General features: G+C 43.6%; 1 protein-coding gene across 1 annotated transcript; it reads left to right on the forward strand.

The window, feature by feature from the left end:
- The first annotated feature begins 925 nt into the window (after positions 1-925).
- On the forward strand, positions 926-22,649 carry LOC308238981 (uncharacterized protein). The gene is made up of 3 exons (XM_080651521.1): positions 926-990; positions 18,437-18,560; positions 19,600-22,649. Exons 1-3 carry the CDS (start codon positions 988-990, stop codon positions 21,831-21,833), a joined length of 2,361 nt encoding a protein of 786 aa, XP_080507647.1. The 5' UTR covers positions 926-987; the 3' UTR covers positions 21,834-22,649.
- The last annotated feature ends 2,060 nt before the right edge of the window (positions 22,650-24,709 follow it).

The raw sequence follows: 24,709 nt of genomic DNA on the forward strand, positions 1-24,709 counted from the left end.
TGGAATATCATGAACAGCATAAATTGATGAACAGAAATAAATTCAGAGACATAGAAGCATTGAACAGACAGTCAAACTTCAGAGGGAAGTCCGGGAAGGGAGGGGTTAAGGGATCAACCAAAGGACTTAAATGCATTCATATAAGCATAACCAGTGGAAACAGACACTATGGGGGGTATGGGCATGTGCTGAGGCATGGGGGTGGCTGGTCAGAGCTCAATGGAGGAAAAAGGAGTTATATGTAATACTATATGTAATGCTTTAAACAATAAATAATTTAAAATAAGAATAAGAATAAAATAAAAAGAACTGTGACCTCCTGGTTTTTAGGTCAAGGCTCAACCACTGAGCAACACCAGCTGGGCTCATTATTTTAAAATTTACAAAAATACATATATTTTTTATTGTTGATAGCATTATCGATGTCTCCCATGTCCCCCTCTGTATATATTCTTGGGTGGATCTCTTGCATTCCTCCCACCTCCTTCCCCTCAGAGATCTGTGAGTCTGCCCCAGTCAGCCAGGCCTCTGGTCCCATCTAGTCCCGCCCCAGGCCTCACTCTCTGCCACACACCTTCATTCCCATGGACTGGGAGGCTAGTACTGTCCTGGGCGGTGAGAAAACTACATTACCCAGAAGGAACTGCACTCACACGGGCGGAGCTAAAGGGCATTTTGGTGTCTGCGCATCCGGTTAGGGCGGGACTTCCTGCTTCCTCCTCGCGGTGGACATTTTAACCTCTTAGGTCTGTTCACAGAGTCACAGGCTTCAGGGCGCTGGTCGGGAGCAGGAGGAGGCCTGGGGGGCAGCTGCCTGCGGTGCGGGGTGTGTCTGAGGCTCCTTGAGCCCCAACAGACCGAGATCGGGTCTCCGTGCCTCCCGGACTCCTCTCTGCTCACAGCGTTCCCGCAGCCTGACCCCACTTCACCCTCCAGCCTGGGGACCCGCGCCTCTCAGGTCCTGCCGCCCAGGTCCCAGCGTTCAGAATGGTGAGTCCCTCGTGGGTGACACATGGGTGATGGGGGAAGAGGGTGGAAGGCTGCAGTGCCACCTTGTGAGGACGTGATGGTGCGACTGAGCTGGGAGGATTCGGAAACCCGGGCCTGTTTGGGTCTAAAGGCAACAAAGATGAGGTGTGGTTTTGCACGAGGAGTTTTACTTTCATTCTCAGGACAGTGGGTTGTGAAAGAAAGAGGGACATTCTCTGGGGTAAGGGTCTAACTTTTCCTACCATTGCTCAGAGGAAGAACAGACTAGAAGACAGAGGACAGCAGCTGTGGACAGGAAGGGGAAGTCCTGTAAATGGTAAGGGAACTGGCAAGAGTGAGCACTGAGGACTGAGCCCTGAGATCATACAGGATCAGGAGGGCACCTGGCCTCGGGGCTGGGCAAGGTACTGAGCAGCCTGAGCCATAGAGCCTGGTGGCTGCCAGGCTCCCAATGGACCGTTTTCTTTCCAAAAATTCCTGCAAATGCAGAAACGTTAGGTGTACGGGTTTGTGGAGCTTATTTCAGGGCCTCACACACTTGTGGACTCAGAGATAGTGATGCGCTTGGACTGTCAGCCCCTCCTGTAGCCCTTGGACCTGGGGACTTTGAACAGACACTGAGCCCAGACTCCTAAGGCCACGACTAGGCCTTCATGGTGTACACCTTGTTCTTGTCCACCAGTGTGATGAGTGGCAGTTCTTCCAGGACATAGGTTCCAGAATGTGCCAAGGCTTGGAGTAAACAGTGAGCTGAATTAGTAACCTGCAGGTATGTTTTTTAAAATACATACACATTTTCATTGATTTTATATGTACAAATGAAGTGAGAGAGAGATGGAGAAACAGGGATGAGCAAGAAACAAGGGTTGGTTGCCTCCTGCACAACCCCTACGGTGGATCCAGCTCACAACCCAAGCATGTGACTTTACCAGTGAAGGGGTCTATGCTCAACCAACTGAGACACATCAGCCGGGACTGTAGATCACTTACATACAGGGAATCATGGTCAGGTTGGTAATGGTAGTGGTCGCCCAGAAGGGATGTGTGAGCCAGAGGACTGGCTTTCTGCTGGGGCCACTGTTGGTTGGAGGTTGGTGTCATAACACAGCATAGGGACAGACGTTGTTATGTAGAGCGTGGGGGACAGATAATGGTTTTTCGGTGGCCGAGGCCGAAAACTAATTAAAACAAGGTGAGACTAGGGCTGGGACATATCAACTTTTCTAAACTCTCACCAGGATTTTGTTGTGACCCTGGGTGTGGCCTGGCTGTGGAGAGTTGCAGTCCGTCTTGTGGATTAGCTAAGAGGCTTGAGTGGTCATCTGTGAGACTCACAGGGCATGGTGCAGAGGGCCATCTGGGCTGGGGCTTCAGTGACGGTTAACTGAGAGATGTTGGCTGTGACTAGTGAAGGGACATCAAGGGCAGCATCACAGGAGGTGGCCTATGGATCTCTGAGATCTGATTGTTGTTGTTAATAGTTGAGGTTGGAGGAAAAAAACAGCCATGGAGAGAGGCCTACATAGCAGGACTCAAGGCTGCCTCTATGAGTGTGGACTGTCAGAGTCTGGGCAGTGCTTGATCCTGATTCCATTTGGCAACCATCCTCTGGACCACACATGCTGAGTAATAAGTAAAAGGCCAGGAGATGAGTATGGGGGCCGGGGCTGTGATAGTGCAGGTGTGAGAGAGGTGTGGTGGAAAGAGTCATGTGCACTTGGAGAGGGAATGTGAATTCATGGCCACAGCACCATGACATTGACAGAAGAGTGAGTGAAGGAAGAGTCTGTTTCTGGTGGTGCCTGGATGTAACAATAAGGTGAATTTTAGGGTAACTGCCTGTAAAGAGAGGGGTTTGGGTGCTACACTCTAGGTTAAGAGCTCAGATGCCATTTAACTAACCACCTGACTTTTGTTGTTGGGAGGACACACTGGTTGATGGGAATGAGATATCATTCATCAGTGTTACCCAGGCGTGTAAATCTCCACTGGCATGGGTAAGGAAGAAGGGTAAGAGAGAAATAGATGTTGGAGGTGGTGAACTATAATTTTGGAAAAGAAGGTGATTATGAAATAACTTATCCTCACCATGGCTAATTTGCATTACCTTTGAAGTGGTGCCTCTGGGAATGAAGCTGTGTGAGAGAAGTGTTGTTCAAAGAACTATGTGCAGCCGATTGTGAAAAGTGTTGGCCTCAGCACCTTGGGAATGGGGTCAAGAGGGTGAAGTGAGATGCCATGTTTTTGGTGTCTTAGAGGAACAACCCGAGGGTCTACAGGCTATTTCCTGAGAAGAACAGTATCAAATCACTCACACTCTCTTTATGGCCAACATCCACCTCTAACCTATGTTTTTGACACCCACTCTATTGATAAGAGGCAGTGTAGCATACATGGGGGTCCAGAGCACAGGTAACTTCTATCTGCTCAACTTAATTTTCTAACGGAGACATACCTAGGTTTTATTTGGATCTGCTTTTTAAGGCTTTACTTAAGCATATGTATCACTGGCAAACAATGAAATGTACTTTTCTGATGTGTACTCTTTGGTGAGTTTGAACATACGGATCACGCTCTGAAACGTTCACAGGTGAAATAAGCTTCTCTGTTACACATATCCATGGTGAGGCAAAAGTAGGCTTACAGTTGTGAGTATGCAAAACACAGTTTATTCTGTGTTCTTAAATAACTATGTTTTATATTTTAAATGATATTTTTATTGATTTTTAGAGAGGAAGGGAGGAAGAGAGAAACATCAATCTTCCGGCTCCTGTAAGCCCACTACTGGGGATCCAGGAACGCATGTGCCCTGACCTGAAATTGAACCAGTTACATTTTAATGAATGGAATGACGCTCAATTAACTGAACCACACTGGATATGGTGGTGTTTATACTGGTATTATCATTTATTAATTATTTTCAATACCAACACCTCTAAATCTACTTTTACCACACCCTGTATTTACCTCATGCCCTTTTATTTTAATATATTTTTATTGATTTCAGAAAGGAAGGGAGAGGGAGAGAGAGATAGAAACATCAACCATGAGAGAGAGTCATTGATTGGTTGCCTCCTGCATGCCCCACTGGGGATCGAGCCCGCAACCCTGGCATGTGCCCTTGACTGGAATCGAACCTGGGACCTTTCAGTCCATAGGCCAACGATCTATCCACTGAGTCAAACAAGCTAGGGCTCTCCTCCCCTTTTATCCTCTTTCTGCTTCCCAAGCCCTCCATGCTGGCATTGATAGAACTTCTTTTGAAATAGATTAGTTCACATTTTTCATTATTTGTAGGCATTATAAGGTGTATAATCTTTAAGAAACACTGACATCCTTCATGCTACACAGTTATTTTGAGATTCACCAATGACATTTATGTAAATAGTTAATTTTTTGTTTCTAAGAAATATTGTATTATTTGGATTAGCCACTTATCCTTTGATCTGTCTATGGTTTTGTTTATTTTCACGTTTGGGGGTTTTATAAGTAAATCTGCTGGCATTATTGTGCTGTTTTTTTCTACAGATACAAGTTTTTTTGTTGTTGTTTTGATTTTTAATTTCTTTATTGATTAAGGTATTACATATTTGTCCTCATCCCCCCATTACCTTCCCAACCCCCCCCCCCACTCATCCCCCCCCTCCCCGTTGTCTGTGACAACTGGTTAGGCTTATATGCATGCATACAAGTCCTTTGGTTGATCTCTCCCCCTTACCCCCACCCTCCCCCACTTTCCCACTGAGGTTTGACAGTCTGATCGATGCTTCCCTGTCTCCGGGTCTGTTTCTGTTCATCAGTTTCTGTTGTTCATTATTTCCCCTAGATGATGAGATCGTGTGATATTTATCTTTCATTGCCTGGCTTATTTCACTTAGCAAAATGCTCTCCATTTCCATCCATGTTGTTGCAAATGGTAGGAATTCCTTCTTTTTTAGCGCAGCATAGTATTCCATTGTGTAAATGTACCACAGTTTTTTAATCCACTCATCTGCTGATGGGCACTTAGGCTGTTTCCAGATCTTAGCTATGGTGAATTGTGCTGCTATGAACATAGGGGTGCATATATCCTTTCTGATTGGTGTTTCTAGCTTCTTGGGATATATTCCTAGAAGTGGGATCACTGGGTTAAATGGGAGTTCCATTTTTAGTTTTTTAGGAAACTCCATACTATTCTCCACAGTGGCTGCACCAGTCTGCATTCCCACCAGCAGTGCACGAGGGTTCCTTTTTCTCCGCATCCTCGCCAGCACTTGTCATTTGTTGATGATAGCCATTCTGACAGGTGTGAGATGGTACCGCATTGTCGTTTTGATTTGCATCTCTCGGATAATTAGTGACTTTGAGCATGTTTTCATAGGTTTCTTGGCCTCCCTTCTGTATTTTTTCGAAAAGATTCTATTTAGGTCCGTTTCCCATTTTTTGATTGGGTTGTTTGTCTTCCTTTTGTTAAGCTGTATGAGTTCCCTATAATTGTTGGAGATTAAACCCTTATCGGTGATATCATTGGCAAATATGTGGGCTTTCTTGTTGTTTTGCTGATGGTTTCTTTTGCTGTGCAAAAGCTTTTTATTTTGATGTGGTTCCATTTGTTTATTTTCTCTTTATTGTCCATTGCCCTAGGAGCAGTATCAGTGAAGAAATTGCTTCAGCATATGTCTGAGATTTCTCTGCCTTTGGATTCCTGTAGTATTTTTATGATTTCCCGTCTTATGTTTAAGTCCTTTATCCATTTTGAGTTTATTTTTGTGTATGGTGTAAGTTGGTGGCCTAGTTTCATTTTTTTTTTGCATGTATCTGTCCAATTTCCCAACACCATTTATTGAAGAGACTCTCTTGACTCCATTGTATGTTCATGCCTCCTTTGTCGAATATTAATTGGGCATAGTGGTTTGGGTCGATTTCTGGGTTCTCTATTCTATTCAATTAGTCCATATGTCTGTTCTTGTGCCAGTCCCAGACTGTTTTGACAACAGTGGCTTTGTAATACAGCTTGATATCTGGTATTGAGATCCCACCTACTTTGTTCTTTTTTCTCAGGATTGCTGCAGCTATTCGGGGTCTTTTTTTATTCCAGATGAATATTTAAAGAGTTCTTTCTAGGTCTGTGAAATATGCCGTTGGTATTTTAATGGGGATTGCATTGAACCTATAGATTGCTTTGGGTAGTACGGATATTTTGATGATGTTGATTCTACCAATCCATGAACAGGATATGTTCTTCGATCTGTTTATGTCTTCCTCTATCTCTTTTTTCAGTGTCCTGTAGTTTTTTGCATATAGGTCTTTTACCTTCTTAGTTAGGTTTATTCCTAGGTATCTTAATTTTTTTCGTGCAGTGTCAGATGGGATTGCTTTTTCAGTCTCTCTTTCTGTAAGTTCATTATTGGTGTATAGAAATGCCATAGATTTCTTGGCATTAATTTTGTATCCTGCTACATTGCCGAATTCATTTATTGAGTCTAATAATTTTTTGATGGAGGCTTTGGGGTTTTCTATGTACAGTATCATGTCATCTGCGAATAAAGACAGTTTTACTTCTTCTTCTCTGATTTGGATGCCTTTTATTTCTTCTTCTTGTCTGATAACAATGGCTAGTATTTCCAGTAATGTGTTGAACAGGAGTGGTGAGAGTGGACATCCCTGTCTTGTTCCTGTTGTTAGGGGAAATGGTTTTATTTTTTGCCCATTGAGTGTGATGTTGGCTGTGGGTTTGTCCTATATGGCTTTTATGATGTTGAGGTATGATCCTTCTATCCCCACCTTCCTGAGAGTTTTTGTCAAAAATGGGTGTTGGATTTTGTCAAATGCATTTTCTGTGTCAATATATATGACTATGTGATTTTTCTCCCTCTATTTGCTTATGTGATGTATCACGTTTATTGATTTGCAGGTATTGTACCATCCTTGCATCCCTGGGATAAAATCCTGCTTGGTCCTGGTGTATGATCTTTCTGATGTACTGCTGGATCAGATTTGATAGAATTTTGTTGAGGATTTAGGCATCTATGTTCATGAGGGATGTTGGCCTGTAATTCTCTTTCATTGTGTTGTCTTTATCTGGTTTTGGTATTAGGGTGATGCTGGCTTCATAGAATGAGCTTGGAAGTGTTCCTTCCTCTTGAATTTTTGGAATAATCTGAAGGGGATAGATTTTAGTTCTTCCTTGAATGTTTGGTAAAAGTCTCCTGTGAAGCCGTCTGGCCCCGGGCTCTTGTTTGCTGGAAGCTTTTTGATGACTGCTTCCATTTCTTCCATAGTTATCGGCCTATTGAGATTTTTAGATTCTTCCTGATTGAGTTTTGGAAGGTTGTATTTTTCTAGGAATATGTCCATTTCCTCCAGGTTGTCTAGTTTTTTGGAATAGACAATAGACAATAGAGATGTTCATAGTATTTTTTAACAATCCTTTGTATTTCTGTGGAGTCTGTTGTTATTTTGACTCTATAATTTCTGATTTTGTTTATTTGGGTCCTATCTCTTTGCTTCCTGGTAAGCCTGGCTAGAGGTTCATCAATCTTGTTTATCCTTTCAAAGAACCAGCTCTTGGATTCATTGATATTTTGTATTTTTTTTTTTTTTTTGGTCTCCTTGTTATTTATTTCTGCTCTAATCTTTATTATCTTTTTCCTTCTGCTCACTCTGGGCTTTTCTTGTTGTTCTCTTTCTAATTCTTTGAGTTGTAGAGTTAGATGATTTATTACCATTTTTTTCTTTTTTCTTTTTTTATGTAGGCCTGTAGAGCTATAAACTTCCCTTTCAGGACTGCTTTCGTTGTGTCCCATAGCATTTGCATTTTTGTGTTTTAATTGTCATTAGTCTCCAGGATGTTTTTAATTTCTTCTTTGATCTCATTGGTAGCCCAATTGATATTTAATAACATGTTATTCAGCTTCCAAGTGTTTGAGTATTTTGGATTGCTTTTATTGTAGTTTATTTCTTATATTATGCCATTGTGGTCTGAGAAGATGCTTGGTATGATTTCAATCTTCTTGAATTTGGGGAGACTTTGCTTGTGACCCAATATGTGGTCTATTTTTGAAAATGTTCCATGTGCACTTGAGAAGAATTTATATTCCGTGGCTGTGGGGTGAAATGTTCTGAAGCTGTCACTTAAGTCCATCTGATCAAGTGAGTCATTTAGGATTGCTGTATCTTTGTTGATTTTCTGTCCAGAGGATTTATCCAGTGAAGTCAGTGGTGTATTAAAGTTCCCTAGTATGATTGTATTATTGTCGATCTCTCCCTTGATATCTTCCAGGAGATTTTTTATGTATTTGGGTGCTCCTAATTTGGGTGCATATATGTTTACCAGGGTTATATCCTCTTGTAGTATTGATCCCTTTAGTATTATGAAGTTGCCTTCCTTATCTCTTGTTATGGCCTTCACTTTGAGGTCTATTTTGTCTAATATAAGTATTGCTACCCCAGCTTTTTTTTTTTTTTTCATTTCCATTTGCCTGGAAGATATTTGTCCATCCCTTCATTTTCAGTCTGTGTGAGTCCCTTGTTTTGAGGTGGGTCTCCTGTAGACAGCATATATGTGGGTCATTTTTTTATTCATTCAGCCACTCGATGTCTTTTGATTAGAGCATTTAATCCATTTACGTTTAAAGTTATTGAAAAGTACTTGTTTGGAGCCATTTTTATTTTTTTGAGCCTGTGTTCCTTCTTACCTTTTTATTTCTTCTTTTTACAGCATTCCCTTTAGCATTTCCTGCATTGCTGGCTTGGTAGTGATAAACCGCTTAGCCTTTTTTTGTCTGCGAAGCTCCTGATTTCCCCTTCAATTTTTATTGATAGTCTTGCAGGATAGAGTATTATTGGATTTAGATGCTTGTTTTGCATCACTTTGTATATCTCCTTCCATTTCCTTCTAGCTTGATGTTTCTATTGAGAAATCATTTGATAATCTGATGGGGGATCCTTTATAGGTAAGTCTCTGTCTCTTTCTTGTAGCCTTTAAGATTCTCTCTTTGTCATTAACATTTGCCATTGTAATTATGGCTTGTCTTGGTGTGGGTCTTTTGGGATTCATCTTGCTTGGGACTCTCTGTACTTGTGTAACTTTTTTCTTCTCCATATCATGGAAGTTTTCTTTCATTATTTCTTCAAATAGATTTTCTAATCCTTGCTGCTCTTCATGCCCTTCTGGCAGCCCTATTATACGTATGTTATTTCGTTTTGCATTGTCCCAAAGCTCTCTTAGGCTCTCCTCCTGCTTTTTCATTTTTTTCTCTATTTGCTGTTCATATTGGGCTTGTTTTTGTACTTTATCTTCTAATTCACTAATTCAGTCTTCTGCTTCTTCCAGTCTACTGTTGAAGCCTTCCATGGTGTTTTTGATTGTAGCTATATCATTTTTCATTTCTTCTTGATTTTTGCATAGGTTGTTGATTTTCTCATCCATCCAGTGTATGAACTGTATGACCATTACTCTGCATTCTTTTTCTGTCATGTTGCATGCTTCCGTTTCACTTATTTCCTTTCTTGGCGATTCCTCCTTTTCTTTCCTCTGGGGATTGTTTTGTTGTCTCCTCATTCTGACTATCACCAGAGTCGCGGGGGCCTGGGCCATGTGCAGTGGGAGTTTTGCACCCCCAAGTGTCACTGAAGAGCTCTGACACCATGACGTGCAGCTGCTATGGGATGGTGGGAGCCACGCTCGCCCCACGTCAGTCACAGGCGCTTACGCGTCAGTCACAGGCGCTTAGTGTGGCCTCCTGTGTGCACCTGGAATCTGGGGCACTGCCTGTGTCACGTTGAAACAGAGAACCTGCTTAGGTGTGCCAACAATCAAAGTCCCCTAATGCGTGTCAGGAGTCAGATGCTTCCTGTGTCCGCGCTGAGAATCGAGTATCAGAGTCTCTGTTGCTTGGTGCTACCTCGCACCGAAAATTAGGGTCCCTGTGTGTGCATGCGCTAAGAATTAGAGTCACTTGCACTTAGTATGAATGCACTGGGAATCAGGGATCCCAGGCGCATGCAGTGAGAAACAGAGTCTAGTCCCTGGTGCTCATTGCTGCCCCTTGCATGGAGATTCAGGGTCCCCGATCTGCTTGGGAGACTGGGTTGCACAGTCGCACTGTGTTGGCAGGAGGTCCACTCTTGCCCTGCGGAAAACAGCCTCTGTGTGTGCTTGCCCTGAATCAAAGTCAGGTGGCACTGCTGCTCAGTGTGGGTGTGGGGTCTGGTCCCGCGGGTGTGCACTGCGGGAAACAATCTCCCCGTATCCATGCACTTAGGTTGAAATTCAGTGCTGCCCCCTTGTGTGTTCACGGGTTCTGGTCTTGGGGAACAAACTCCCCAAGTTCTGACGTCCAGGTTCAAATTCAGCGCAGCCTCCCTGCTTGGGTGCAGGGTCTGGTCTTGGGAAACAAACTTCCTGAGTTTGTGCCCCCAGGCTCAAATTCAACACTGTCTCCCCACATGGGTATGGGATTTGGTCGCAGAAAACAATCTCCCCAAGGTTGTGTACCTCGGCTCAAATTCAGCACATCCTGCCTGGGCGTGGAGCCTGGGTGAGGGAAACAAACTCTCTGGGTTTGCACGTCCAGGTTCAAATTCAGCACAGCCTTTCTGCCAGGGTGTAGGGCAGGCGTCCTCAAGCTATGGCCCGCGGGCCACATGCGGCCCGCCGAGGACATTTATCCGGCTCGCCTGGTGCCGCTGCCTGTCCTGCTTAGCAGCCGACTTGTCCTGGGCCCGCAGTGCGCATAGGAATTTGTTGATAGTTGTTTTTTTTTAAACTATAGTCCGGCCCGCCAACAGTCTGAGAGACAGTGAACTGGCCCCGTTTAAAAAGTTTGAGGACCCCTGGTGTAGGGTCTGGTCGTGGGAAACAATCTCCTCGGGTTTGCACCCCCAGGCTGAAATTCAGCTCTGTCTCCCTGCATGGGTGCAGGATCTGGTCGCAGAAAATAATCTCCCCAAGGTCGCACACCTATGCTCAAATTCAGCACAGCCTCCCTGCCTGGGCGTGGAGCCTATTTGTGGGAAACAAATTCCCCTAGTTTGCACATCCAGGTTCAAATTCAGCATTGTCTCCGTGCCCTGTGTGGGCGTGGGATCTGATTGCAGAAAACAGTCTCCCCAAGGATGCATGCCTAAGATCAAATTCAGCACAGTCTCCCTGCCTAGGCGTGGAGCCTAGTTGCAGGAGACAAATACCTTGATTTAAAGCATCCAGGCTCAGATTCAGCGCTGTGTCCCTACCCTGCATGGGTGCGGGATCTGATTGCAGAAAACAGTCTCCCCAAGGATGCGCACTTAGGGTCAAATTCAGCAGTCTCCCTGCCTTGGCACAGAGCCTGCTCACGGGAAACAAACTTCCCCTAGTGCACAAGTCCAGGCTCAGATTCAGTGCTGTCTCCCTGCCCTGCGTGGGCGCAGGATCTTGTCACAGAAAACAATCTCCTCAAAGATGTCACTTAGGGTCAAATTCAGCAGTCTCCCTGCCTTGGTGCGGAGCCTGCTCGCAGGAAACAAACTTTCTGTGTCCGACACCAAGACTTAAAGTCAGGGAGAGCTGCCACTGCTGTGTGTTTTCAGAAAGCCCTGTTGTTAGTCCTGGGTCTGGCAGTTCCGATCCGGTCCCACTGAGATGGTGGGGGAGGGGGATTGGCTTTGTGACTCACAGAAATCTGCAGCTGGGGTGCCTGGAGTCTTGGTGTCTGCACCTGTGGTCGCAGGTCTTCTACCAGAACAGCTGTATGGTACCGGTTTGCTACCGAGACCAGACTGGGTGGTGGCGAGGCTAGGATCCTAGTCTCAAGCAGTTCTGGTTTTCAAGATGGCATGGTTTCTGTGCCGCCGGTGTTCTCCCCGCCAGATACGTGTTTTACAAATTGATTCTATTAGCTTCTTAAGTAAAAGAAGACAGGCATCAACTGAGTTCAAATGAAGAAGACAACTGTTTTAGAGGATGGTTCTGTATTTAATTCTATGTTCTTCAAAATTCAATACCTTAATTATTTTTTTCTCTTTTAATCTTCAGCCAAGGATATGTTTATTGATTTTTGAGAAAGAGGAAGAGAGAGAGAGAAAGGAAACAACGGTGTGAGAGGAACATGGATCACTTGCTTCCTGTACATGCTCTAACTAGGGATCAAATCCACAATCTTTTTGGGGGGTTAGGGAGTTATGAGATGATGCTCCAACCAACTGAGCCACGTGGCCAGGAAACACTATAATTCTTAATGTTTCCTTCAAACCGTGTATTAGTAGGACTCAGCATTTGAGAGAGTGTTTCTGTTGCATGTGTGAGTATTGGTTGTATGTGTGAATTTGCTGCTACTTTGTGTGTGCCTGATTGTATCTGTGTGTGTTTTTATTCCCTTTGTGTCACTCTTCTGTCTCCATGTATGTCTCTTCTTTTGTGTGCCGGTGTGTGTCCACTGTGTGTGTTGGTGTGCCTTCTGACATTGTCTTGGTGTCCCCATGTGTTCTTATCTGTGTGTTTGTGTGTGTTTCCCTCAAAGTGATGTCCGAGTCTGTAGTCTGGGTCTGTGTGAGCCTGGGCACAAGCTCTGTTCCTGAGAACCCGTCTTTGCCTGGGAGTGTTCTGTACCTGTGTGTTTCTCTGCTTATGGTGTCTGTATGTTCCCTGTGAGATTGTGTATGTGTGCACCCCAACAACAGGCAAATGCATAGGCAATCTCCAGAGGGTTGATTTAGAGGATAGTATGTTCACCTTCCTTGCTTCCCAAGCTGAGCCCCTTTTTCACCTGCTCTTCCAAGCCTCTGTTTTACCCCTTTGGTTCCCATGTCAGGCTTATGGGTGGATGAAGTGAAGGGTCATAGAACCCCAGTCTGAGCAAAGGTGGGGAATTGGGGGAGACTCTGATGGCAGAAAGAAGGTATAGAATATGGAGGTGCTGTTTTGGAAGTACTCTAAGCCTTCGGGGAGGATCGGGGAGATCTTGGATCCTTGAAAGGAATCAGTGGATGTGTGTATATGGGGGGAAGAATTCTAGGTTCCTGATTCCCCCGTAGGAATGAATAACTGGAGAGGGCTAGGAGAGTTTAGTGGTCTTCCTGGTCCCTGATGAGCAGGTCAATTTCTTGCCCATGTGTAAGCTAGGCTGATACTTCATAGGGAATGTGCCTGGGGCTGCTCAGAGCATCAGTTTTTGACATCTGGGCTCTCATAATTTACTAGGTGAGCTTGGACACCCAGGAACATTGGGATGAGGAGGGAAAATTAGGCCTAGTGCTCTCTCCAATGAGGATGGAGAGAACTATGGAGCGGCCACATTTAGCACAAGTTCAGGCACAGAATGAATGGATACCTAGTAGCAACATTGGTGTTAATGTCAGCATTTTGACAATTAGCCCCACCTGAAGGAGCACTCACCTGGCCAATGCAAAAGATAGAGACTTGGAGGTAGAGTAGTGATTGATGCTGATTTCAAAGAACATGGATGCTGGAATGCTTCAAGTCCTGTATCCTTCCCAATCACATTCTTAACATGTGGGTCTTCACTTCAGCAATAATGGGGGAAGCGAGACAGCCAGGAATTTATCAAAGGTCACGCTCAGAAATGGGTTCTAAGTTTGCTGCCAATGATATCTAACCAGTCTCCTTTTGTTGAAGTTCACTCCTTTGAATCTTGACCGTGATGGTTTTGGGCAGCTCTGGGACAAAGTCCACGTGGATGAAGAAAGAGAGAACCATACTGGCTTTTTCCACTGTCATTGCCTACCAAAACCCACCCATCTCCTTTGCCTCTGCACAGCCCCAAAAGAGGTGGCCACGTGTGATCACAGAAATGAGGCCCATCAAGAAGGTCAAGTTCTCATCCTGACCCCCTGAATTGTGCTTTGATCAATGAAATATGCTGGGAGTGAAGCTGTCACTTCTAACAGAAAAATCTGGAAGCACTGAGAGTGGCCACTGTCGCTGTCCATCTCTGAGTATGAAGGAGGTATCTACATGGTGGGTTCCTTTTGTACCAGTCCCAGGAGAACCAGGGAGGACATGTAGCATAACCAAGAAAGGGACCTTCTTTAGTTTGTTATCCACAATAATATCTAGCCCATCCTAATGGTTATACATTACCAACTCTACTCTCTAGGATGCAGTAGAGCCTAACATAGGAGCCAGAGCTCTGTTGTTAGAGACACACGGGTTTGACTTCTAGTCCTGCCTTTTATTAAACTTCACAAGCAGTCGATTTACCTTGAAATAGTAATGCATGTGAAGCATTGAATCCCGGGCCTTGCACATGTAGTAAACATTCAGTAACTCTTAACCCCATAGCTTCACAATGTGTACTGACTACAAACATGTAGACAATGTAGGAAATGTCAACTTGTTCATCTATGTATGTTTTCAAATTTTGTTTTTAAACAAATAGGATAGGATTATGTATATTTTATCTTAATAATGTGATATTTTTTGTTAAAACTAAAAAATGTGAAAACTGGAGTGGGTCTCTGGTTGAGCGTAGTCCCATGAACAGAAAGGGTACCAGTTTGATTTCTGGTGAGGCACAAGCCAGGCTTTCTTGGTGGATTCCCAGTCGGTGGGAGGGGCCATGCAGGAGGCACAAGTCAGTGTTTCTCTCTTTACCTTTCCCTTCTACTCTCTATACTAAAAATCAAATAAAAAGGATAAAAACAATACATCCATTCAGATTTGTGGTCTTCAGGAATAATTGAAATAATGTTTTCCACCCCAGTGAGCATTCTGAAATGCTCATAGAATCTGAAATAATATCTCCAAATAAGAGATCAGTTGCACTTCCCAGAAGCCTGGAACCAGCCACCAAATCCGAAAATTACCAGTTCCCAGTGCCCCTGGGGCGCTCCAATACCAATGTTTGCAATGATCAGTCAGTGACTGGGATCCTAATGCCACCTGCTGGGCCAAAAAAACGTAAGTTACCCAAAGGGCAAGGCGCCCAATGATGGCTGTGTTTAGCCAATGAAAGCCCAGAACAGGTGTATTTACCTGCGGTGATTGGCTGGGTATTACTTTCAGCTTCTTTCTCAAGGTGGGCATTTTGAGCTCTTTGTTGTGTTAACATATTCATAGGCTCCAGTGCTGGATCACAAGAGGATGAGGCATCAGAGGCAGAGCCCCCCTTGTGCAGTGGTTTGTCTGAAGCTTGTTGAGCAGCAACAGCCAGTATTGAGGCCTATGTGCCTCCCTGACTCCGTTTTTCTTGCAGAGTTCTATTCCTCCTCATTCCATTTACCCTGCATCCTTGGGTGCCTGTCAGGTCCTGAAGCCCAGGTCACAACATCCAGAACAGTGATGTGAGTGATAGATGGTGTGAGGGATGAAAGAGGGTGACAGGCTGCAATGCCACCTTGTAAGGTTTCGGTTGGTGCGGCTGAGCTGAAAGAATTCAGGAATCCTGGGCTTGTTTTGTATCCAAAGGCAAAAAAGCAAACAAGGCGAAATATTGTGTGAGAAGTTTCAGTTTCATTCTCAGGAACCTAGGGCCATCGATGGTGGAGAATAAATGAGGGACGTTATCTGAAGTAGGGTTCTTAACTTCCCAACTGCTCAGAGGAAGAAGAACCTAGAAGGGAGAGGATACCAGCAGGGGGCAGGAATGAGAAATCCTTTGAAAGATAGCAAACTAGGCAAGAGTGTGCCTTTAGGACTGAGGCCCTGATGTAATGTGGTCATCTCCAGGTCATCTGGCCCTGGGCCTAGGGAAAGGTACTGAGTGGCCAGAGCCCATGGATCCTGGCAGTGTCTGCAAGGCTCTCAACAGACCTTTGCTTTCCACAAATTCCTGCAAATGCAACATCGCTTAGGGGTACTGGTTTGTGGAGCTTATTTCAGGGCCTCACACTCTTGTGGCCTCTGAGATAGTGGAGTCCTGGGACTCTCCTGCCACTCTTCCAGCCTTTGGGCCTGGGAAGCTCGAACAAACACTAAGCCCAGATCCTAAGTTCAGGTCTAGAGTTGTATGAAGTACTCCCTCATTTTGTCAATTAGAGGAATGAGATGTGGGAGGTCCTCCCAGGATGTGTAAACACATGGAGTAAAGACCAAACCTGTTCAGAGAATTGCAGGCATCCTCTTTTTAAAAATAGGGAGGTAGCCCTACCGGGTTGGCTCAGTGGATAGAGCGTCGGCCTACGGACTGAAGGGTCCCAGGTTCGATTCTGGTCAAGGGCATGTACCTTGGTTGCGGGCACATCCCCAGTAGGGACTGTGCAGGAGGCAGTTGATCGATGTTGCTCTCATCGATGTTTCTAACTCTCTATCCCTCTCCCTTCCTTTCGGTAAAAAATCAATAAAATATAAAAAAAAGTCTTTAAAAATAAAATAAAATAAATAAAAAGAGGGACGTATTAAAAATGGGAGAAAATCAGATCTAGAGGAGCTTTGTGACAACTTTATAGTCTGTTCTGCAGGTGATGGGAGTATGGCAGATTTGCAGAAGTGGTGACAGGTGATCGGAACCAGATCTCATTAGACTCCTGGTGGCTGCAGCATGATGAACAATATGCCTGTGAGGGAGGAGGCAGAAAGACTAGGAAGGAAGCAGCTGTGATAGATTGGTTGGGGATGATGGTAACTGGCTCACGATGGTGGCTGTGGAGATGGAAGTAGCAGTTGCATTCTGGATCGGTGATTTAGGTGTGGCCACCTGGATTTTCTAATGTTGGGGTTGAGAGAGACAGAGAAGTAATAGTATCAATTGAAATTAAGGCTTGGATTTAGCACCCGAATGTATGGAAACACCATCAACTTAGACGGAGAAATTCATAGTAGGAAGTGTTATGTTCATAGGAGATACAAAAACTTTTATTTTCTGGCCTGTTAGGGTATTTCAGAGAGCAGTTCAAGAGCGTCTAGAATTCTGATGAGAGTTCAATAGGAAGACTTCCTTAAATGTAGTGGAAAATGTATAGACCACATAGGAGTTGTAGATCACCTTTGTTTGTGTGTGTGTGTGTGTTTAGAATTGGATGCCAAAGAGTATTTCAAACAAGACGAGACTGTGGTTGGTGCTTATTTTCTTCTCTAAACACTTACCAGGTTTTGTTTTTCTTTGTTTTTTGTTTTTTGTTTTTTGTTTTTTGTTTTTTTATTACCATAGCTGTGGCTGGGTTGTTGCAGTCAGTTTAGCAGAATTGCTTAGGGGCATGAGTGGTCATCTCTGAGTTTACTGGGCATGGGGTAGAGGCCACAGTGATGGGATTTAAGTGACGAAAGGCTGAGACTGGTGAAGAGACATCAAGTGCAGCACCAGTGGTGGTGGGCTCTGAATATCTGAGATCCGATGTGGTTCACATTAGGTGAGGTGGGAGGGAAAAAAACAATCAGGGATGGAAACCTTCAGAGCAGGACACAACACTTCCTCTCTGGTTGTGAACTATGAGATTATGGGTAGTACATCACCCAGTTTAAATTTTCTAGGCATTCTCTGGGTCATACCTGCTCAATAGTGAGTATGAGGCCAATGAGTTGAGTATGGGTGCTTAGGATATGGGAGTGCAGGTGTGGGACAGGTGTGGTAGGAAAAAATGTCATGCACTTGGAGAGGGTATGTAAATTTATGGCTGCAGGGCCCTGACATTAACATAATAATGAAAGAAGGGTGAGTCCATTTCTGGTGGGGACTGGATGGTATGACATGGGGAATTTTAGGGTAATTCCTGAAAAGAGAAGTTGTTGTAGTTCTGCATGCCAGATGAAGAGCTTACTATACACACACACACACACACACACACACACACACACATTCAACTGCCATTTTTTGTTGAGGGCTGCCCCAGTGATCAATAGGAATGAGATAGCATACATCAGTGTCACCTGTGCTTGAAAACCTCCACTGACATGAGCAAGGGAGATGATAAGAGGGAAATACATTACAGAGGTGATAAATTAGAATTTTGAAAGAAGAAGCTAACTAGGTAACAACCTGTCCTTGTCACAGCATTTTCGTATTGCCAGTGAGGTTGTTCCTCTTGGAATGAAGCTGCATGGGAGGAGTGTGGTTCAAAGAATTATGTGATGAAACATGATGTACTGAAATGTAATGGCCTCAACAATCTGCGTTTGGAGTCAGAATGGTGAAGTGTGATGCCATGTTTTTTGGAGTCTTGGAGGGAAAATTCAGAGAAAACAAGCATATTACCTGACAAGACCAGTGCCAAATCACTCACACTCCCTTTATGTCCAACAGCTCTCATAACCCTAAGGTCCTGACACCCACTGTTATTGAGAAGGGGCAGTGTGACTCACATTGAGCCCCAGAGCACAGGTATCTTCTATTTGCTCAACTCCCTTTATTGTTGTGGAAGACACAGCATCAGTAGGAATATAAGGATAGATTGGATTTTATGGGACCGAGGCCTGGTATCTTCTCTGATGTGGGGAGTAGAGGGAGCAGATGGATGTGGTGAGTTAACAACATGACAGAATTGGAATATTAGAAGAGATCTGATCATGGCTGTACTGTCCCCATTTTGACAGGATATGCACTTTGAGGACGTGGTCATTGCCTTTTCTCAGGAGGAGTGGGTGCTCCTTGATGAGGCTCAGAGACGTCTGTACTGCGATGTGATGCTGGAAGTGTTTGCACTTGTTGCATCTGTAGGTAAGAACTTCAAATCTCAGTGTCCTGAGGTGATGTTCTCTCTTACTTTATTCTCCAGGCATAGCACTCTCTGTCTCACAGCCGGACCATAGGTTCTGCAAATATTCCTAACTGTCTTTTCAAATGTACTATGGCTGCCAGTGCTGAGCACTGTGGAAAGCCCTGAGCAATAGACTCCACAAACTTCTCTTACAGCGTTTGCCTCAGCAAGTGCAGGAAGTTTCTGGGAGTAAGGGGTCTTACAGACAGCTTAATTGATCCCACCTGCTGTTTCTTCCTGGGAGGGTGACTATATTCAGATCCATGGCTTCCATTTCTACCCCTTTCCTATAGCTAAATTCCTGGGTGACTATCTGTGCCAGGTTATGGTCTTTACTTGCATGAACCATGTACTGTTCCTGTAAGACCCTCTTTCAAAGCAGGAACCAGCTCTTTTCCATCAGTGTTCAGATGGAGGTGCCACTCGCTACACCACATTTCTACCTTATCTTTTACCTACTTTCCTCCTTCTGACATGTCATTTCACCTGTGACTTCCTGGCTTTCGGCTATGTTTACCTTTATGGCATTTTTACGTCATCTGCTCCTCTGCATTGCTGCCTCTGCTGTATTCTTTAACACTGACTTACACATGTGTTATGAAGTGCACTTACATGCTTAAGAAGGTTTCAAACACCAGCTACTCGTTTATGGAATTTTTTTTCAAATAAGAGATAAGGAAAATTCTGCAGTTTTTCTATGTCACCTGCAGACAAGCCGTGCTGAACACTGTTAAGCTAAGGAAGGGCTGGAAGTCTTACCTCTCTTCCATGTGGTGCTTCCCATCTTTGTGTCATATTCCTGGTGTGGTCTTCCTTCCTTTCGGATCTGCAGAGGCCCAGAACTTCACAGAAGCCTCTTATTAATGCTTCCATCACATCTCTTCTTTTCTGAAAATTGCATGGAGCCCAGGTGTCATTACTGGCAACACACTTTTGTAATGGAAATTCCTCCTGTCCCCACAGTCCTCAATCATTTCCTCACCTTTTTTCTGTTTTCAGGTGGTTGGCATAAAAAGGATGAGGAGGAGGCCTGTTCTGATCAGAGTGTATCTGTACAAGGAGAGTCACATGTCAGGGCTTCTAACACAGCTCCAGCAATCCAGAAGTCACATTTCTGTAAGCGGTGTTTCACAGTGTTAAAAGATATTTTGTACCTGACTGAGTTACAAGCAGAATACTTTGAGCACAAATGCTTCTTCAGTGACTCATGTGTGAGAGACTTCTGTTTCAGTGCAAACCCTTACCAGCAACAGAAGGATGTCAGTGAAGAGACCTCCTGGAGAGAAACTATGGACAGACCCTCATTTGTTACCAGGTGTAGCTTCTATTTATCAGAGGTACCTTCAAACAACAGGGAGGTTAGGGAAGATGTCCTAGCTCCCTCAGAGCTTCTCCAGGCACCGGCCTCTCAGAACACTGAGGAGCCACACAGGGGCTGTGAGGTTTCACAGGAATATCTCAGTGGGAAAAGTCATCACCAATGGGCTGAATGTGAAAAAGCTGCCAGCAAGAAACAGAAAGTTGTTGAATGTCATGGTGTCTGTTCTGGAGAACTGATTTATGATTGTGACAAATGTAGGAATGTTTTCAGAGGCATCTTTAACCTCATTCAACATAAGAGAGTTCAAAGTGGAGAAAAACCATATGAGTGTACAGATTGTGGGAAGTCCTTCTGTCAGAGTTCTAAACTCATTCAACATCATAGAATCCTCACTGCGGAAAAGCCTTATAAGTGTAGTGAATGTGGGAAGTCCTTCAGATATAAGTCTTCTTTGGATAAACACCAGCGAGTTCACACTGGAGAAAAGCCATATGATTGTACAGATTGTGGGAAGTCCTTCAGATGTAAGTCTAATGTCAAGAAACACCAACGAGTTCACACTGGAGAAAAGCCATATGAGTGTACAGATTGTGGGAAGTCCTTTAGTGAGAGGTATAAACTCATTCAACATCAGAGAATTCACACTGGAGAAATGCCTTATAAGTGTAGTGATTGTGGGAAGTCCTTCAGATGTAAGTCTAATGTCAAGAAACACCAACGAGTTCACACTGGAGAAAAGCCGTATGAGTGTACAGATTGTGGGAAGTCCTTCAGTCAGAGTTCTAAACTCATTCAACATCAGAGAATTCACACTGCAGAAAAGCCTTATAAGTGTAGTGAATGTGAGAAGTCCTTCAGATATAAGTCTTATTTCAATAGACACCAGCAAGTTCACACTGGAGAAAAGCCATATGAGTGTACAGGTAGTCAGAAGTACTTCAGTAAGAGTTCTAAACTCATTCAACATCAGAGAATTCACACTGGAGAAAAGCCATTTGAGTGTACAGGTTGTGGAAAGTTTTTCCATGCGATTTCTACCCTCATTAAACATCAGAGAATTCACACTGGAGAAAAGCCTTATAAGTGTAGTAATTGTGAGAAGTCCTTCAGTAGTAAGTCTGATGTCAATAGACACCAGCAAATTCACACAGGAGAAAAGCCATATGAGTGTACAAATTGTGGGAAGTCCTTCCGTGAGAGTTCTAAACTCATTCAACATCAGAGTATTCACACTGGAGAAAAGCCTTATAAGTGTAGTGAATGTGGGAAGGCCTTCGGACGTAAGTCTGATGTCAATAGACACCAGCGAGTTCACACTGGAGAAAAGCCATTTGAGTGTACAGATTGTGGGAAGTCCTTCAGACGTAAGTCTAATGTCAAGAAACACCAACGAGTTCACACTGGAGAAAAGCCATTTGAGTGTACAGATTGTGGGAAGTCCTTCAGTCAGAGTTGTATAGTCATTCAACATCAGAGAATTCACACTGCGGAAAAGCCATATACATGTAGTGAATGTGGGAAGTCCTTCAGATATAAGTCTAATGTCAATAAACACCAACGAGTTCACACTGGAGAAAAGCCATATGAGTGTACAGATTGTGGGAAGTCCTTCAGTGAGAGGTATAAACTCATTCAGCATCAGAGAATTCACACTGCAGAAAAGCCTTATAAATGTAGTGAATGTGGGAAGTCCTTCAGATGTAAGTCTAATGTCAAGAAACACCAACGAGTTCACACTGGAGAAAAGCCATGTGAGTGTACAGATTGTGGCAAGTCCTTCAGTCAGAGTTCTAAACTCATTCGACATCAGAGAATTCACACTGCGGAAAAGCCTTATAAGTGTAGTGAATGTGAGAAGTCCTTCAGATATAAGTATTATTTCAACAGACACCAGCGAGTTCACACTGGATAAAAGCCATATGAATGTACAGTTGGGAAGACCTGGAGTGAGAATTCTAAACTCATTCAACATCAGAGAATTCACACTGGAGAAAAGCCTTATAAGTGTAGTGAATGTGGGAAGACCTTCAGAAGTAACTCTAATGTTAATAAATATCAGTGAGTTCACACTGGTTAAAAGCCTTATGAGTGTACAGATTTTTGAAATCTTTTACCAAAAATTGTAGCCTCATAAGACACCGGAGACGTCACAGTGGAGATAGGCCTTAAATGTGTAGGTAATGTTTCCTTTTTCTTACCCAGAATACCAACACTGAAGGAGAATCTGTGATGCACTTTTATCTCAATATGATCCCTTTTTATCAGGAGATACACTCTGCTAGATTCCTCAAGTTTCTGGTACAAGTGAGGCTTTAAGGAGCTGCCTACAATGGCTATCCTGCCCAGGTCTACTATGTGATTGATGTCACTGTGAAGGTTTATGCTGCAGTGATTTCTCCTCTACCACCTGGCTCACATGTACAGTGTGAATCAGTTACAAACCTGCATGCTCTTTTGTGCTTGAGTAAATTCTCAATACTCTGAACACACCCTAGGAAATTTTGCACAGTGGATAAAGTGTTTGTCTGTAGACAGATGGGTGCTGGTTTTGATTCCAGTCAAGGGCACATGCTGGGGTTGTAGGCTTGATCCCCAGTGGGGTGCATGCAGGAGGCAGCTGATCAATGATTGCCTCTCATGAAATTCTTTTTTATAAAGAAACAACTGGTGAAATTTAAATAAAGTTACAGATTTGTAAATAAGTAAATACATAAATAAATACTCTGAACTCTTGGCAGTGTCTTCATTCCTTCCTCTCTGACTAGGGAATGGGCCTGACTCAGGGTTTGTCCAGAATACCCATCAACAGCAAAGAAGTAGTCTCTCTTAAGGTGGTTCTCACATTATGCTGTGATGATTGGCTTATGTTCTAGTTCACCAATCTGAACCCCACTGGCTCTGGTTTATGATATTTCAGTAAAGGTGTTTTTTCTGTTGTACCTTTAATTGTGTTGGTTCTATTCACTGCCTGCCATGATTTGAAAGCACTATTGTGATCTGTCAGTATGTAAATGTGAACAGATATTGTGGGGACGTCAAACCTTCAGTGCTTCGGAAGGGAGAGAATGATGGCAGAAAATCAGTCTTTGTCCACAACCTGCTTATTTTGCATTGCTGCCCAAGGCCTTGTAAGAAAGACTGCATGACTTTGTAGTTTTAATTTACACCCCAGTACCTTGGTTATTGGTGAGGTCAGTGGTCACCCAGAAGAGGAGGATTTTGCTGTCCTTCTGTTCACAATAGGAATTATGTTCTGTTCACAGTATGTGTTACATATGTATCAGCAATGTTTAGGGGAACTCCTCCCCACGGACTGCAAAGGAGACATGTGTCATGAAGTATGAAATTTCATAGTCTTGTGACACTTGTTTTAAGACTGAGGTTAAACTACTATTGAGACAGAAACACTATATTCAGAGCGATGGGAAAAACTGAAGTAAATTAGATTGAAAATGTCTGCTTTGAACGTAAATCCAAAAATATTCCTGGGCCTATGGGTTGTGTCCTTTGTTTACAGACATTCTCAGCACCTCCAAAACTTTTCCTGTAGCTGAAGTCATTGGCTGAGAAAATAATTTAATTGTTTTGAGGATTCCCCTGGTTTCTATAAGGTGTTCCCCGCAAGGTCATTTCTCAAAATGTAAGAGCTCAATGCTGGAGGAAGGATAATCCTGTAATCAGTCCTAGGATGTGTCTTTTGTAACCGGTAACCATTCCTGTTGATTCCATGGCAGTAGTCTTCCCTGCTTGCCACTATTTTTTGACATTGAGGCAAAGCTGTTCCTCTCAGGAAAGGAGCACTGACATGCAAGAAAGCGCACTTTTCTAATGTGTGTTATTTTGTCAGCCTTGACCTAGAGATAAAGCTGTGAAACCACCACAGGTGAAATCTTATCTGTCACTGTATTGAAGGAGTGGCAAAAGTAGACTTTCAGTTGTGACTACACAAACCGCCCTGCTTCTGCTTTTAAAAAATATTATTAAAAATGCCTTTATTATATTTATTTACTTAATTGTTTATATATTGGAAAAGAAGAGGGAAAGGGGAGAGAGAGAGAGAGAGAGAGAGATACATACATAAGCTCCTTTCTGCACTACACATACTGGTGACCCAGTAGGAACTGTGTACTGACCTGGAATTGAACCAGGATATTTCAGTGCACTGGATGACACTCACCCAGCTGAGGTAACCGGTGAAAGCAGAGTTTATTCTGATATTTTTACGTATTATTTTTCATACCAACAACTGTACTCCTATATTTCCTACACTCTACAGTTTCCTCCTGGCCTTTTATAATCTCTCTTTCTGACTTTCCCAGTCTTCCATGCAATCATTCATTTTTCATCCTTTACATTAGGTTAGTTCATATATTTCATAACTTTATAGGCACTATAAGGTGTGTACTTTTTAATAAATACTGGTTTCCTTTATGCTACAGATATTTTGAGATCCAATACAAATGCTTATGTGAATATCGAATTTGTTTTATTGCTGAGTAGTATTGTACTCTATGGATAACAACTTTATCTATTGATCTTCTATAAAATTGCTTATTTCCAGGTTTCAGGTATTATAAATAAATCTGTACCCGGGCCGGGCACCACACCTGCTCATCCCTGCCCCGCTGCGCCTGCATCTGCAGCTGCGAGGTAGAATGCTGCTGTGGAGGCGGGAGAGGCTGGCACTGCTGCAGCTGGGCTCGCCAGCTGTGAGCCCAGCATCTGGAGCTCCTCAGTCAGTCAGCTGAGTGATGATCCTGCTGTGTGCGCACTGACCACCAGGGGGCA

This window comes from Plecotus auritus, assembly GCF_963455305.1.
Source record: "Plecotus auritus genome assembly, chromosome: 15".
NCBI classification, from domain to species: Eukaryota; Metazoa; Chordata; class Mammalia; order Chiroptera; family Vespertilionidae; genus Plecotus; species Plecotus auritus.